The following is a 17,205-nucleotide window of genomic DNA, read 5'->3' on the forward strand; positions in this document are numbered from 1 at the left end:
GGTGTACACGCTCCGCGAGATTGGAAGTAGTATCATCCTCTCTTTCCCTGGATATTACAAACAATATCACAGCAGGGTATACACCTTCTGTGATACTGAGAGTAATATCAACCTCTCCCCTGCTGGATATTACAAACTATATAAGAGGGTGGTGTACACATAGGGTGTTTAGGATATTGGGAGTAATATCATCCTCTTTCTCCATGAATATTACGAACAATATCAGAGGGGGGTGTACAGCCCCTGATATTAAGAGTAATGTCATCTTCTCCTACCCTGGATGTTAAGAACAACATTAAATGAAGGTGTACACTCCCTGGGATATTGGGAATAATATCATCCTCTTTCCTTCTGTATATTACGGACAATATCACAGGGGGGTGTATATCCCCTGCAATATTGCAAGTAATATTATACTCTCCCACCCTTAATATTATGAACACTATCACAGGATGGTGTACACCCCCTGTGATATCAGGACTAATGTCATCGTCTCCCCACCTTGGATATTACAAACAATATCAGAGGGGGGTGTACACCCCTTGCAATATTAAGAGTAATATCATCATCTCCTCCTCTGGATATTATGAACCATATCACCTCCTGTGATACGGTTCCAATATCATCGTCTTCCCCCCCCACCAGATGTTAGGAAAATATCACAGGGTGGTTGTACAAGCCCCTGCAATATTGAGAGTAATATAATCCTCTTTCCCTGGACATTAGAAACAATATCACAAGGGGGTGTGTATACTCCCCGCAATATTGGAGGTAATATCATCCTCTTTCCTCATCACCTCCTGTGATATGTTTCGTAATATCCAGTGAGGGAGAGAAAGGTGATATTTCTCCTTATATCGTGGGGGCGTACACACCCCTGTGATATGGATTGTAATATCCAGAGAGGGAAGAAGAATTATATTACTCCCCATATTGCAGGGGGTGTCCACCTCCCTGTGATATGGTTCGTAATACCCAGTGGGAGAGACGTGATATTACCCCCCATATCGTTAGGGGGTACACCTCCTTGTGATGTGATTCGTAATATCCAGGGGAGGAGAGAAAGGTGATTATCTCAATAGATGCAGAAAAGTCCTTTGACAAAATTCAACAACTCTTCATGCTAAAAACTCTCAATAAATTAGGTATTGATGAGACGTATCTCAAAATAATAAGAGCTATCTATGATAAACCCACAGCCAATATCATACTGAATGGACAAAAACTGGAAGCATTCCCTTTGAAAACTGGCACAAGACAGGGATGCCCTCTCTCACTACTCCTATTCAACACAGTGTTGGAAGTTCTGGCCAGGGCAGTCAGGCAAGAGAAGGAAATAAAGGGTATTCAATCAGGAAAAGAGGAAGTCAAATTGTCCCTGTTTGCAGATGACATGATTGTATGTCTAGAAAACCACATCATCTCAGCCCAAAATCTCCTTAAGCTGATAAGCAACTTCAGCAAAGTCTCGGGATACAAAATCAATGTACAAAAATCACAAGCATTCTTATACACCAACAACAGACAAACAGAGAGCCAAATCATGAGTGAACTCTCATTCACAATTGCTTCAAAGAGAATAAAATACCTAGGAATCCAACTTACAAGGGACATGAAGGACCTCTTCAAGGAGAACTACAAACCACTGCTCAATGAAATAAAAGAGGATACAAACAAATGGAAGAACATTCCATGCTCATGGGTAGGAAGAATCAATATAGTGAAAATGGCCATACTGCCCAAGGTAATTTACAGATTCAATGCCATCTCCATCAAGCTACCAATGACTTTCTTCACAGAATTGGAAAAAACTACTTTAAAGTTCATATGGAACCAAAAAAGAGCCCACGTCGCCAAGTCAATCCTAAGCCTAAAGAGCAAAGCTGGAGGCATCATGCTACCTGACTTCAAACTATACTACAAGGCTACAGTAACCAAAACAGCATGGTACTGATACCAAAACAGAGATATAGACCAATGGAACAGAACAGAGCCCTCAGAAATAATGCCACATAAAAGTTTTTTAGGGACAGCAGTAATAAAAAATAAATAGGTTGAGAAACACCGAGTTAGACGATTCATCAAATAGGGTAAGTATATCATATTGTACATGCAAGGTTGAAAGTGTCATCCAAAGAATGAACGGGATTGTTACCAGAAAGGGGTCCCAAGCCAGACACCAAGAGAGGTCGTAAATTAGAGTTAGGAAGGGCCTGACATTTTGCCTGATGGCTCCTATTGTTAGGGAGTTTAGCAAACCTGTGGTTTTTGCTGTAGCCAAAGGAATTTAGGGAGTTGCCATGGCAGCAAGGCCTTGGAGCCCTCAGCCCGTAGGTAACTTTTCATTGCCTTAACCTTGGGGTCCATCTTATTCAATAAAGAGATATCTATTTTGGCTTCTCAGATCACAAAGGAAGCCAAAATATTTTAGCCTAAAATATACTTCTTTGAGATGTTTCAAGATGGCTGTTCAGGAGGGCTGGAAATACAAATTTAGCTGAAAAGCTGTCTTTTGTGAAGAAGATTTGCACCTGTAGAGAAAAATGTGCATTGATGCAGCCAGGCTTTCTCTGAGGCCTTCCCTTGTCCAGATTTAGGGATGATTAACTGAGGGTCTGAAGTTTTTAAAGGCCTGAAACATTTACATCTATTCTCCCTGAGCACTGCTACCTGTGAGGGTCCATCCATGTAACAAGACCACCTTTGCTAGACAGGCCACCTCTTCTCTGGTCCCATAAGCCGTTTTGCCACTGATCCAAGCCTCATTCTTTCTGGAACCTCAAGATGGTGTAAAAGCGTCAACCATCCGGTCATTTATTTGAGATCTTATGTTTTGTAAAACTCCTGTGCACTTTAATAAATTCATATGCCTTTTCTCTTAGTATTTCTCAGCTGTCTTTTTTCAGTTGATTTTCAGTGAACATTCAGATGAAGGGGAAGTTTTCCCTTGGCCTCCACAAGGTTTTATTAATTTCCACAAATTTCTGTAGAATTAGTAACAGTTAGAGGATTCAGTGGAGAATGTGGATAGTGGGAGGAGGAGGAAAGTTTATTCCAGTTAAAATTGGAAAGTTAAAAAGTAAATAGAGCACTACCTTCCCCGGTGGAGAGATACTGTCGTTCTACATTCTGGAGCCCGCACGACTTCCTAGGACTCAGCTGCTCAGGGCTTCACACAAATAGCATAGCCCAGTGGCGAGGAACTGATATATGACCATCAGAACACCTTTATTCAAATTCCCACTCCTGCAGTAACGGTGTATTGAAATCTAAAATCTCTGAGCCCTAAGTTCATCCTTTGTAAGATAGATGTGATGTATTTCCCACCTCTCTTTCTTGAGGATTCAGTGAGTAAATACAAGTAAATTGTCTGAGTGATTGACACATACCCACCTCCTCAAGAGTATTAACCATCATTAGCATGGTAAAAACATAATTATGTTTCAACTGAAAACTGTGAATGAGGCCGGGTGCGGTGGTGGCTCATGCCTGTAATCCCAGGGATCTGGGAGGCCGAGGCGGGCGGATCACCTGAGGTTGGGATTTCAAGACCAGCCTGACCAACATGGAGAAACCCTGTTTCTACTAAAAAAAAAAACACAAAATTAGCCAGGCGTGGTAGCACATGCCTGTAATCCCAGCTACTTGGGAAGCTGAAGCAGGAGAATCACTTGAACCTGGGAGGCGGAGGTTGCAGTGAGCGGAGATCGTGCCATTGCATGCTAGCCTGGGCAACAACAGCGAAAACTCCATCAAAAAAAAAAAGAAAAGAAAAGAAAGAAGGAAGGAAGGAAGGAAGTGGAGAGAGGAGAGAGAGAGAGGAGAGAGAGAGAGGAAAGAAAAGCAAGAAAAGCAAGAAAGCAAGCAAGAAAGAAAGAAAGCAAACTTAGTAATTTTCAGCACACCCTTCTGGTTATCAAGTTATCAGATTCCAGCCCTTTCCTGGGTTTGAGCTATTTGCACTTCTTGCTAAGTTGTAACTGATAGACATGCAAATTATATCTTGTTAGGAACTGACTTCCTCCCAGTGGAAAAACCAGTTTCACTTTCATTTGCAATTCATCTCAACATTCTTCTACTCTGTAAATTTAAATTGGCTTGACTTTTCCATTAAGCTGGTTATAGCATCTGCCTAGTTCCCTCAGATACTATGAGTAACACAAATTCTTTAACTCATATTCATTTTTATAGCTGTGAGTCATGAGTTTATTTTTTCCTGAAAATTATATTTCACTTTTATATATGGTAGAAGTGACACTAATAGAAGAGGAGCCACAGGTGTAATAACAAAAACAGCCGAGTGTGGTGGCTCACGCCTGTAATCCCAGCACTTTGGGAGGCCGAGGTGGGGGGAACACCTGAGGTCAGGCGTTTGACCAACATGGTGAAACCCCATGTCTACCAAAAATACAAAAATTAGCTGGGCGTGGTGGCACATGCCTGCAATCCCAGCTACTTGAGAGGCTGAGGCAGAAGAATTGCTTGAACTAGGGAGGTGGAGGTTGCAGTGAGCCGAGGTTGTGCCACTGCAGTCCACCCTGGACGACATGAGTGAAACTCCATCTCAAGGAAAGGAGGGAAGGAAGGAAGGAAGGAAGGGAGGGAGGGAGGGAGGGAGGGAGGGAACAACAACAGTTAAGTAGATAGGAGTTTCAAGAGAGATTTTTTTTAAAAGAAGAAAAGAAAGATGAGACAAAATAAAAAATGTAGTGACTATTCGAGAAAGGGAAACAAGCAGAGGAATAAATACAGAATGGGACACCTGCAGCCAAAGCAGCCTTCATCAAACAGTGATTGCAGCAGAAAACCATTGGGCTAAAGGAGAAGAAACTTCAGCCTGGGCGACAGAGCATGACTCCATCTCAAAAAAATAAAGTATTTTCTTTAACATATATATGTGGACGTGGGGAGTTTTATAACTGTTGGAAATATATCCTAACTGCCACACAGATAACTCATTCTCTATTCATCATTACCCCATCTAAGGGAGGAGACCACCCCTCATATTGTCTTATGCCCAATTTCTGCCTCCAAAGAAAAAAAAAGTAAAAACTAAAAGGCAAATATCAAATCCACAAGCAGACAGCCCGGTGCCACACCCTGGGCCTGGTAGTTAAAGATCGACCCCTGACCTAATCGGTTATGTTATCTATAGATTACAGACATTGCATAGAAAAGCACTGTGAAAATCCCAGTCCTGTTTTGTTCCGATCTAATTATTGGTGCATGCAGCCCCCAGTCACGTACCCCCTGCTTGCTCAATTGATCACGACCCTCTCACGCGCACCCCCTTAGAGTTGTGAGCCCTTAAAAGGGACAGGAATTGCTCACTTGGGGAGCTCGGCTCTTGAGACAGGAGTCTTGCCGATGCCCCTGGCCGGTTAAACCCCTTCCTTCTTTAACTCGGTGTCTGAGGAGTTTTGTCTGTGGCTCTTCCTGCTACACATCCACATCAGTACTTCTTACAAACAGCATCCTTAAATAGTCAGAGGGGGTGCTCTGGAAGCACAGGAATCCCCCTCTCTGGGGCTCTGGTTTGTTTACACTTACACAATGCCCTGGGGCTGGTGACTTTAGATGTGAGGTGTGGAGATGAGGAGGATACAAAAGAGGGCAGAAATATGCCCATAGAGGAGGAGGGAGCCGAGCACAGGAGCAATGGCAGAGGAATGAGGACCGCCCCTCAGCTGGCCTTTCACACCACTCCCTCTCACCTTGTATTCGCCCTTGGTCTATGAACACTCTCCCAACTTTTTCCAGAATGTGTCTGCCCTCCAAATGCCCGGAACGAGAGCAGGGGATGATATACTTCCTGGGTCCTTAAAATGTAGTCCAAGTCCCCAAAATAAGGACATCACCTGGGAGGTTTGCAGAGATGCAGAAACTCAGACCCCTCTTATCACCAGCTGAATTGGAATTGCATTGGAACAAGACCTCAGATAACTGGAGGGCACATTAGTGGGACACACTGAGGACCGCACTGTGTAAGGAACAGTAGCCAGTCATGCCCCTTAGCCCCAAAGGGTCTTTGACATTGTGTGCCAAATGCTTAAGGACTTTTGCTCTTTGAAATTTCATGATGCAATAGAAACCACATGAATCGGGAGTCAGACAGAACTTGGAAAAAACCCTGGTTCAGTTCCCCTCAAGCAAAAGATTTAACCTCCAGATCTCAAGGACCAGGGAGATAAAATGGGAATAATGATAATCATGCTGACCTCATACAAATACTGAGGTTAGATGAATTAGGAGCATCTGGTACACAGAAGGGACTGAACCAATGTCAGGTTCTTCTTACTAATAATGAAAAAAACATGCCTGAGAAAGAATGATGCTTTAAGATTTAAATGACCCATGTATCATTACTTACAGGTTCACTTCTTGGTTTATGCAGAATCTTACACCAGATTTTGGGGAAAATTCCAAAGGTTTAGATAAAGGGTACAACAAACTCTACAATTTCATGAAAAGGTTTAGGTAGGAATTGGGAATATAGAAAATATGAAACTGTGCTGAATTCCATGATGTGATGGCTTTAACCACAGAGGCACTCGGACCACGTGGAGAACAGTGATGCATTTGGGGTCATTCTGACTGAAACGTGTCGGGTGTGTCAGACTTTAAAGCAAACAACAACAAACAAAGCAAAGCTCTGATCGAGAAGAGTTATTTCCTCTTTGCACTCTGGTATAAGTTGATGGAAACTCATCTTTACAACTGTTTGTGTCACTTCGTTCTTTGCAGCTGCTTTACAGATCATGATGGGTTTTTGGGATGATTTGTGTTATACAGTTCACACATAAAGCACATAATGTTGACCAGGCACAGTGACTCACACCTGTAATCCCAGAACTTTAGGAGGCCATGGCAGGAGGATCACATGAGGCCAGGAGTTTGGGACCAGCCTGGGCAACACAGCAAGACTCCATCTCCATAGAAGACAGAAAAGTCACAATTCCCACCGCCAGTGATGCACACCTGTAGTCCCAGTTACTTGGAAGGCTGAGGTGGGGGAGGATCGCTTAAGCCCAATAGTTGAAGGAGCTATGGTGGCACCACTGCACTCCACCCTAGGTGACAGAGTGAGACCCCGTCTCAATTTTAAAAGCAACAACAACAAAAACACATAATGTCAGAACTGAAACAGCCTCACAAAAGTCCAGAAAAAGGCAAGTTGGGAGTCATGGGCTAATACCAGCTGGAATCCAGCCGTTCCATCCACCAGTGGCCCCGGATGGAGGTGAAGACAGGTGGAGATGCCCTTACTCCTTTCCTAGCTCTCTCTTCCCCAGAAGCAACCTTCCCAGTGCCCCCTTCACCTCTCTGTTTCTGAGGGTGTAGATGAGAGGATTGAGGAGGGGGGTGACAATGTTGTAGAAGAGCGTGAGGAACTTGCCCTGGTCCTGGGAAGAACTGGCTCCTGGCTGCATGTACATGTAGATGATGTTTCCATAGAAAAGGGAGACCACAGTGAGATGGGAGCTGCAGGTGCCGAAGGCCTTCTGCCTTCCTGATGCTGACCGAATTTGTAACACAGCCCTCACAATGTAGCTGTAAGAGAGCAGGATAAACACCAAGGGGGACAGCACAACACCCACCGCCAGGACAAAGACGGTGCCTTCGATGGCCACAGTGCTGACGCAGGCCATGCGGATCAGGGCAGGCATCTCACACAGGAAGTGGTCCACCTCGTGGCGCCCACAGCGGGGTAAGCGCAGGGTCACGGGAGACATGGCCAAGGAGTTGGCCACCCCACAGCCCCAGGCCCCTGACACCAAGCCCCGGCAGAGCCTGGGGTTCATGATCACCATGTAGCGCAGGGGCTTGCAGAGAGCCACAAACCGGTCATAGGCCATGACGGCCAGGAGCAGGCACTCCACACCACCCAGACCCAGGAACAGGAAGAGCTGGATGGCACAGCCCATGTAGCTGATGGTCTTGTCACGTCCATTAAGGTTGTAGAGCAGCTGGGGGATGGAGCTGGTGGTGAAACTGAGGTCCAGGAAGGAAAGGTGGGTGAGGAAGAAGTACATGGGGGTGTGGAGGTGGGGGTCCAGCCGGGACACCAGGATGATGGTGGTGTTGCCTACGAGGGTCACGAGGTACGCAATCAGGATGACCACAAAGAGGATCCTCTCCAGATGGGGTCGGTCAGAGAATCCCAGTAGGACGAAATGGGTTTGGGTGCTGCCATTGGTTCCATCCATCTCTACTTCAGCTGAACAGAAATATCAATCCTAATAATAACAGCTGATATTAAGGGAGAACTTACTAGAAGCTAAGCATTCTTCTCTGCTTTTTATTTTATTCATTTAACCCTATCAGAAGCGAAGCATTCCTCTATGCTTTTTATATTTATTTTATTCATTTAACCCCAACAGTTATATGGAGTTGCACTATTACTATTAGCTCCCAACTTATAGAAAAGGAAACTGAAACACACATGTGTTGAGCAAACTATGATATGTAGGAAGACACAGAGCTGATTCTGAACCCTGGCAATGTCTGATTCTGAACCCCAGCAATGTCTGAGAGTATGCAATCTTAATCACTATTAGTACTGCCTCTAAATCCAATGAAGTGAAGGCAAATCCTGCTGTGGCCAAACCATGAATTTTTCTAGAGACTCCAGTCCCTAAGATCCTGCCAAAAACCTCAAGGACTCAAAATGGAGCCTCAAAAGAATCCATCAATAGTATTTAAGAAATACTCATTACACACAGAGTACTTTATCTATTACTGGTCTCAAAGAAACACCTCATTCATTGGGTTATCATGTCTGAGGTAATTTTTAAATTACCTCAGAATTTAATTTAATTTAATTTTAAAATTACCTCAGTAGATAAATAATGTAAGAGACAAGCAAAATACACATAAAATCTCTTTTTTTCTCTCTCTCTTTTAAATGGGCCTGGTATTGAAGAAATAGAGTGTATAGGTTTTTCTTCCAAAGTACTATATACTGCTTGAGAAGATAAAACAGATTGAAAAAACTGTGTAACGGATATTACAATTGTAATGCAATCATTCACGCATATGTACAGAAACCTCTATCACGTTCCAATTCCAATACCACATCACATTCAAAGCAAAGAGTATTTGATGAGACAAACCACAAGTCTTACAGACAGATATAGAGAGACTCAGTCCATCCTGGTGTTTGGGTGATGGATGCATTAAAAGCCAAGACTTCGCCACTATGCAATACATGTAGCTAAAAAGCAGTACTCTCAAATTAATACAAATAAATATAAGTATGTATGTGCAGGTAAAAAGCAGTACTCCCAAATTAATATAAATAGATATAAGTACGTATGTGCAGGTAAAAAGCAGTACTCCCAAATTAATATAAATAGATATAAGTACGTATGTGCAGGTAAAAGGCAGTACTCCCAAATTAATATAAATAGATATAAGTACGTATGTGCAGGTAAAAAGCAGTACTTGCAAATTAATACAAATAAAAATAAATCCATACGTGCAGGTAACAAAACAGTACTCCCAAACTAAGACAAATAAAAATAAATACATACATACATTTTGGGCTACAGCTCCAAACTACTCTGCATTATCCCTAGGCTAACAAGACTAAATTACAAGATCTCAGCAAGCTCATTTGTCTTTTCACAGTTTTCTCATCTAAAATGGTAATAATCAAACCTACCTTACTTAGTTTACAGATATGCTTTGAGAGTTTTTAATATGAAATATAAATATATGAAACATATAAAAGTTCAGTGAGTGTAAAGGTTTCTACATATGTTAAAAAAAAAAGGTGATGTGTCATGCAAACACAGAACAGGAACATAAGCCCATAAGTCTAGCCAGAGAAATCCAGAAGAAAAAAAGCCTACTGAAGAGAAACTATCTTATCTTATATCTAATCAAGCTTTGAAAATACAATAACTATATCATGATAACTGACAAGGCATTTGTGGGAGGAAGGGAGTGTGGGTCGCTTCTTTATTCCTTACACCAAAAATATAAAATTACAAATTATATATTTAAACATTTTAAAAATACAACTACAATCAGAAAGCATGATAGTTATTTTTCCTTTTTTTCCCAATCATCTTGAATAAGTATACATCATAAGCCAAGTTGCAATTCTCAAAAGTTAAAAAGCAAAACATAGATAAATTGTATTACCTATTTAGAAAAATTTATACTCTAAGAAACACTTTTGGCCAGGTGCGGTGGCTCATGCCTGTAATCCCAGCACTTTGGGAGGCCAAGGTGGGTGGATCACCTGAGGTCAGGAGTTCACAACTAGCCTGGCCAACACAGTGAAACCCCTTCTCTACTAACCATACAAAAATTACACGGGTGTGGTGGTGCACACCTGTAATCCCAGCTACTCATGAGGTTGAGGTAGGAGAATAGTGTGAACCTGGGAGGCGGAGGTTGCAGTGAGTCGAGATCGTGCCACTGCACTCCACCTTGGGCGACAGAGTGAGACTCCGTCTCAAAAACAAAACAAAACAAAAAAGAAACACTACTAGCAAAGTCTAAAAAATAATGACAATAGTAGAAAAATTCAGCAAGACAACTGAAGGCTACCTTAATTTTTTTCTCAAAAAAGTGGCAAGAAAAACCTGTAGCAAAAGAAAAATATGTAATGACTTGAAGAAACAGTTCACAGGAAAATGAATGATTTACAAGCAAGTGATACAAACATTAGAAATGTTTGCACTGATGATTGAGGTTATAAAAATTTAAATATAAAGATATTTGCTTTTCCAGATAGGTAAATAGTGAAAAGTGTGGTAATATCCAGAGCTTGAAAAAATGTGGGAAATAAGTCCAATCTCATAAACTTTTTTTTTTTTTTTTTTTTTTTTTTTTTTTGAGACAGAGTCTCACTGTGTCGCTCAGGCTGGAGTGCAGTGGTGTGATCTGGGCTCACTGCAGCCTCATCCTCCCAGGTTCTCCTGCCTCAGCCTCCCAAGTAGCTAAGATTACAGACATGTGCCACCACACCCGGCTAATTTTTGTATATTTAGTTGAGATGGGGTTTTGCCATGTTGCCCAGGCTGGTCTTGAACTCCTGATCTCAAGCGATCCACCCATCTTGGACTCCCAAAGTGCCAGGATTACAGGTATGAGCCATCATGCCTGGCCTCATGAACTCTTGATAAGAGTCAAAATTGAAATAGTATCTTTGGAGAGATATTTAAAAAATGACTACTTAAATACACATATACCTTGACATAGTACATATTATTTTAACAAAAGAAATATCTGTCTTTCATAAAATGTTAAATGACATGCTTTTCTCATTGCCCTGTTAATTCCACATCTAGGAATCTGCTTTGCATTTATTAACCCTCAATCAGTAAACACATACCCTCAAAAATTGCATTATAGAATCTACTGAAATAGATAATACTGAGAAACAAGGTATGTTAAAGTGATAGACATGATTTAATAGACGATGACTGGAAACAATCACTAAATTGGAATGACATTACCAAGAATTTTATCCAAAAAAAAGATATTAATATCAAACAAGTAGAAAGCTAACTATACTGGGTGAGGTGGTTCACGCCTGTAATCCCAGCACTTCGGAAGGCTGAGAAGGGTAGATCACAAGGTCAGGAGTTCGAGACCAGCCTGGCCAAGATGGTGAAACCCCATCTCTACTAAAAAATACAAAAATTAGCTGGGCATGGTGGCGCATGCTTGTAACCCCAGCTACTTAGGAGGCTGAGGCAGGAGAATCACTTGAACCCGGGAGGCGGAGGTTGCAGTCAGGCAAGATCCCACCACTGCACTCCAGCCTGGTAACACAGCGAGACTCCGTCTCAAAAAAAAAAAGAAAGCTAAATATAATGTATAGTGAGATTATATGTAGTGTGACTCCATTTTTTGTTCACAAACTCTCACCATACACACACAAACATACATGGTACGTATATAGGTATATAGGCACATGTTGCAGAACAACACATTTTGGTCAACAAATTCCATCTGTGGTGGTTCCACCTCCTCTAGAGGAGTCTGAGGCAGGTCCTTCAGGCAGTATTGTAGAGGGCATTGTGATTATAGGAGCTGACGGCTCCATGCATGTAGCTGCCCCGGAAATCCTTCCAGCGGGACAAGGCGTAGAGGTGGAAGACAGTGGCACTGATCGTTCTGTCTCAGTGGACGCCCAGGCTAATGTGTTTGCTTGTGTCTTAGTTTGCAACGAAAAAGTTTGAAAAGTAAAAAAAAAAAAAAAAAAATTAAATAGACTATAACTTGTAGAATAAGAATAAAAAGAAAGTATTTTATACAGTTTTACAATGTGTGTTTTAAGCTAAGTGCTATTACAAAAAAAGTCACAAAGTTAATAAAAAGTAAAAGTTTTACAATGTAAAAACATTTCCATAAACTAAGGATAGTTTCTAACTGAAGAAAGAAAAATACTTTTTAATGCATTTAATATAGTCTAAGTGTACAAAGTTGATAAAGTCTGTAGTCATGTACAGGAATGTCCTGGGTCTTCACATTCAGTCACCACCCACCCACTCACTGACTCACCCACAGCAACTTCCAGTCCTGCAAGCTCCATTCATGGTAAGTGCCCTACACAGGTTACCATGTTTTGTATTTTATACAGTATTTTTACTGTGCCTTTTCTATGTTTAGATACACGTATACTTACCACTGTGTTACAGCTGTCTTCAGTATTCAGTACAGTACCACGCTGTACTCGTTTGTAGCCTAGGAGTGACAAGCTATAGCAGACACTTATGGCCTAGGCTTGTGGTAGGATACACCATCTAGGTTTGTGTAAGTACATGCTGTGATGCTCACACAATGACAAAATCACCTAACGATGCATTTCTCAGAACATATCCCCATCGTTAAGCAACACATGACTGTATTTGTATTCAAATAGAACCGATATCTGGATGTACGGTTTGAAATTGTTCAAAAGGCTCATTTCTAGCTTGGGCAACATGGGGAGACACCATCTGTACAAAAGTCAAAATTAAACCTTAGCCCGGCATGGTCGCACAAAGGTATGGTCCCAGCTACTCAAGAGACTGAGGTACGGGGGTCAATGGGCCCAGGAGGTCGAGGCTGCAGTGAGCTGTAATCATGCCACTGGCACGTCAGCCTGGGCGACAGAGTGAGACCCTGTCCTCCCCCACGCCTGCCAAAAAGAGACTCACTTTTAGAAAGTAAAGTGGAGGTTTAAGAAGACTCTCATTAGGCCGGGCATGGTGGCTCACGCCTGTAATCCCAGCACTTTGGGAGGCTGAGGCAGGCAGATCACCTGAGGTTGGGAGTTCGAGGCCAGCCTGACCAACATGGAAAACCCTATCTCTACTAAAAATACAAAAAAAAAAAAAAAAGAAGAAATTAGCCGTGCGTGGTGGCGTATGCCTGTAATCCCAGCAACTTGGGAGACTGAGGCAGGAGAATCACTAGCACCCGAGAGGCGGAGGTTACAGTGAGCCGAGACCACCCCATTGTACGCCAGCCCGGGAGACAGAGCGAAACACTGTCTCAAAAAATAATAATAATAATAGTAATAATAATAATTTTGCATTGGTAGATGTAGTGCTTTGTTATAATTAAATGACCTGTGATATAAGTGCTGTCTGTGTATATCTTTGTGTGTTGGTGTGTCTGTCATAATTTTTATTTTATTTTTTTTTTTGAGACAGAGTCTTGCTCTGTCACCCAGGCTGGAGTGCAGTGGCGCGATCTCGGCTCACTGCAAGCTCCACCTCCCGAGTTCACGTCATTCTCCTGCCTCAGCCTCCTGAGTAGCTGGGACAACAGGCGCCTGCCACCGCACCCAGCTAATTTTTTGTATTTTTAGTAGAGACAGGGTTTGACCATGTTGGCCAGGATGGTCTCGATCTCCTGACCTCGTGATCCGCCTGCCTCGGCCTCCCAAAGTGCTGGAATTACAGGTGTGAGCCACCACGCCCAGCCTGTCATAATTTATAAATGTTCTAAGAGCAAGGAGTATGTTCTTCAGATTTTTTTAACCCTTGAGGCACTCCCTATGGCTTCTTCATTTAACAAACCTACCTACAAGTGCAGACCTCTGAGCTGAGTTCCTCAACCCAGAAACCTGCTCACCATTTTCACTTGTATGCTGCTAGGCAACATTGAATGAATGCAGGAACACAGATGTAGCGAGAGGGCCTCAGCCAGGTCACGAAATGCCTTCTACCCTCTTGGGCGTACACAGGTGCTGTAGCCAGGTGTAAGGAAATCCAAGTGCCTCTCTCAGGTTTGGCCCATTCCTTATAAATGCAATGGCCCACAGTATTTGTGAATAGCGGTTTACTGCAATTACGCAGTGTTGCAGCTCTGCTGAGGGAAGACTGGAGATGGACCCTGATGGCAGCCTGGGTTCATCAGCATCCCAAAGCGCTGGGGAAACTTCAGACCCACAGGGATCACCAGCACATCCACTGAGGCAGAGGCGTGCACCACATCAAATTGCCCAATCTCCCGTCAGGTCCAGAGAGAAAATGAGGACCATGAGAATTTGTCCCTTGATATAAAAAGAATTTACTACCTCACGTAAGTAAAATTAGGGGACTCAATCCACTGTTGTTCTAAAAACATAAATACCAATGAGCCATTTGCTCCCCTCCCCTGTTCCCAAGAATCATTATATGGCTAAGAAAACAGCTGAGACATAATTGGTCCCATGCTACCTAGAACAGAATCATGCATTTTGTTTTTTAATCTCTCCTTATATCTGCTGAAAATAGGGCCAAAATATTTTGACATCTTCTTTTTACTAATATTTTTATGTATGAAAGAGAAAGAACCCATTGTCCTACATAGTGAAAAAAATCACATAAAGTGTATTATTACATTAAGGAGCTACAGCATGGCCTGTTTTATTTTTATTTATTTATTTATTTTGAGAGGAAGTTTCGCTCTTTTGCCCAGGCTGGAGTGAAGTGGTGCAATCTCTGCTCACTGTGACTTGCAACCTCCATCCCCCGGGTTCAAGCAATTCTCCTGCCTCAGCCTCCCTAGTATCTGGGATTATAGGCATCTGCCATCACGCCTGGCTAATTTTTGTATTTTTAGTAGAGATGAGGTTTTACCATGTTGGCCAGGCTGGTCTTGAACTCCTGACCTCAGGTGATCCACGCCCATTGGCCTCCCAAAGTGCTGGGATTACAGGTGTGAGCCACTGCACCCAGCCTTATTTTTACTTTTTGATTTGAAAGGAAGACGTTAGCATACATAGGTTTATAGTTTCAAAAACTGATAAGGAAATTTAGCAAGTATCATTACTTGGATGTGTATATGTAACTATGTTTTCAACGCTCTTGTAAAGGCAAAAGTGACATCACAATGCTGAATTTTTTAAAGAAAATAAATATACAAAAATAGCCAAGCAATGTCAGAAAAAAATCAGACTTAGAGTCAATTAACTAAGAAACTTATCAATATGACTGGGTACTTTTGGGTAGATGTAGTCAGAGAAGTAGAGAGTAAAGAGACTATTCTACACAAGTGAGTGTGTAGAAGTCATAAAATATGTGTGGTACACATATGCAGGCCCTGACATCCTTTCTTCCTCCCTGTGTAATAGAAAAGCAGACCACAGAGGGCCCCAGAAGCACAGAGAAAGCAAGTACCAAGGAGTCGGTGCTTGGAGGGCAGACAGGTTGAATAGATCCCAGTGTTCCCAATTCTCTGTGTCCTGGGGTTCTAGGGGTTGCAATCACCACTCCAAGCGCTTTCCATTACTTTTGCTGGCTAAGGAGGTTATTTCACTTCCCACTCCTGATTGCTCCTGTATCCCCTCCTCCCAGTCCTCTTCACTCAGGGCCTTCTCAACATGCTAGAAAAATTAGTCTAAGGTTGGGTGCAGTGGCTCACACCTGTAATCCCAGCACTTTGGGAGGCTGAGGCAGGCGGATCACCTGAGGTCGGGAGTTCAAGACCACTAGCCTGGCCAACATGGCAAAACCCTGTCTCTACTAAAAACACAAAAATTAGCTGGGTGTGGTGGCGGGCGCCTGTAGTCCCAGCTACTCGGGAGGCTGAGGCAGGAGAATCACCTGAACCCAGGAGGCAGAGCTTGCAGTGAGCCGAGATCATGCTACTGTACTCCAGCCTGAGTGACAGAGTGAGACTCCGTCTCAAAAAAAAAAAAAAGTTTAGTAAATTGATAAACCAGTCACCTGACTTGGAGGAGCGGTCATGAGGGTATGTTGGCCTGTTCTCACACTGCTATAAATATCTGAAACTGGGAAATTTATGAAGAAAAGAGGTTTAGTTGGCTCACGGTTCCACAGGCTGTGCAGGAAGCAAGGCAGCATCTGCTTCCAGGAGGCCTCAGGGAACTTTTACTCATGGCAGAAGGCAAAGTGGGAACTGGTGTCTTACGTGGCAAGAGCAGGGGCAAGAGAAAGTTGCGGGGCCACACACTTTTAAACAACCAGATTTCACAACTCATCCAAGGCGGATGGTGTTAAACCATGAGAAACTGCCCCCATGATCCAATCACCCCCCACCAGGCCCACCTCCAACACTGTGGATTATAACTGAGCATGAGATTTGGGTGGGGACACAAAGCCAAACCATATCGGGGGGTATTGAGCAAATTAGTTCTTTGAATAAATTATCCGGTCTTCTGCATATGTAGACATAGTTCTGGAGGGTTATAGCTTAGAAAAGGCTAGAAGCTCATGTTGGGGATTGACTTTCTCTTTTAGTTTTCTGTTTTTTAAGGGAGAGGTCTCACTCTGTCACTCAGGCCAGAGTGCAGTGGCGTGATCCTGGCTGACCGCAGACTTGAAACCCTGGGCTCAAGCAATCCTCCTGCCTCAGCCTCCCAAGTGGCTGGGACTACAGGTTGGCACCACCATATCTGGCTAATTTGTATTTTTTTGTAGGAACCAGGTCTTGCTTTGTTGCCCATCTGGTCTCAAACTTCTGGTCTCAAGCAATCCTCCCACCTCAGTCTCCCAAAGTGTTGGGATTACAGGCGTGAGCCACTGTGCTCTACCAGGGTTGATGTTCAAATTTTTATAGAGAACAAAAGAATTTCACTGGTAATTGTCAGAGCAGTCCTTAAGGATATGTCAGAAAGAAAAAAAATTATGATTTGAGATAGTAAAAAAAGCCAAACGTATATAACAGAAATGCACAGTAATAGGGAAGCGACGGGAAGGACAGCAGACCCAAGACACCCCATTTCTAGATGGCGTGGATGCACCATATCGT

The 17,205-nt window shown here is 42.8% G+C and overlaps 1 protein-coding gene across 1 annotated transcript; it reads right to left on the bottom strand.

Annotated features, from left to right (window-relative positions):
* Window positions 1-4,989: 4,989 nt before the first annotated feature.
* LOC103891232 (olfactory receptor 2W3) lies at window positions 4,990-9,659 on the bottom strand. The gene has a single exon (XM_063724186.1). The coding sequence runs from the start codon at window positions 8,205-8,207 to the stop codon at window positions 7,263-7,265; it is 945 nt and encodes a 314-aa protein (XP_063580256.1). The 5' UTR covers window positions 8,208-9,659; the 3' UTR covers window positions 4,990-7,262.
* Window positions 9,660-17,205: the final 7,546 nt, after the last annotated feature.

This window comes from Pongo abelii, chromosome 1, assembly GCF_028885655.2.
Source record: "Pongo abelii isolate AG06213 chromosome 1, NHGRI_mPonAbe1-v2.0_pri, whole genome shotgun sequence".
NCBI lineage: Eukaryota > Metazoa > Chordata > Mammalia > Primates > Hominidae > Pongo > Pongo abelii.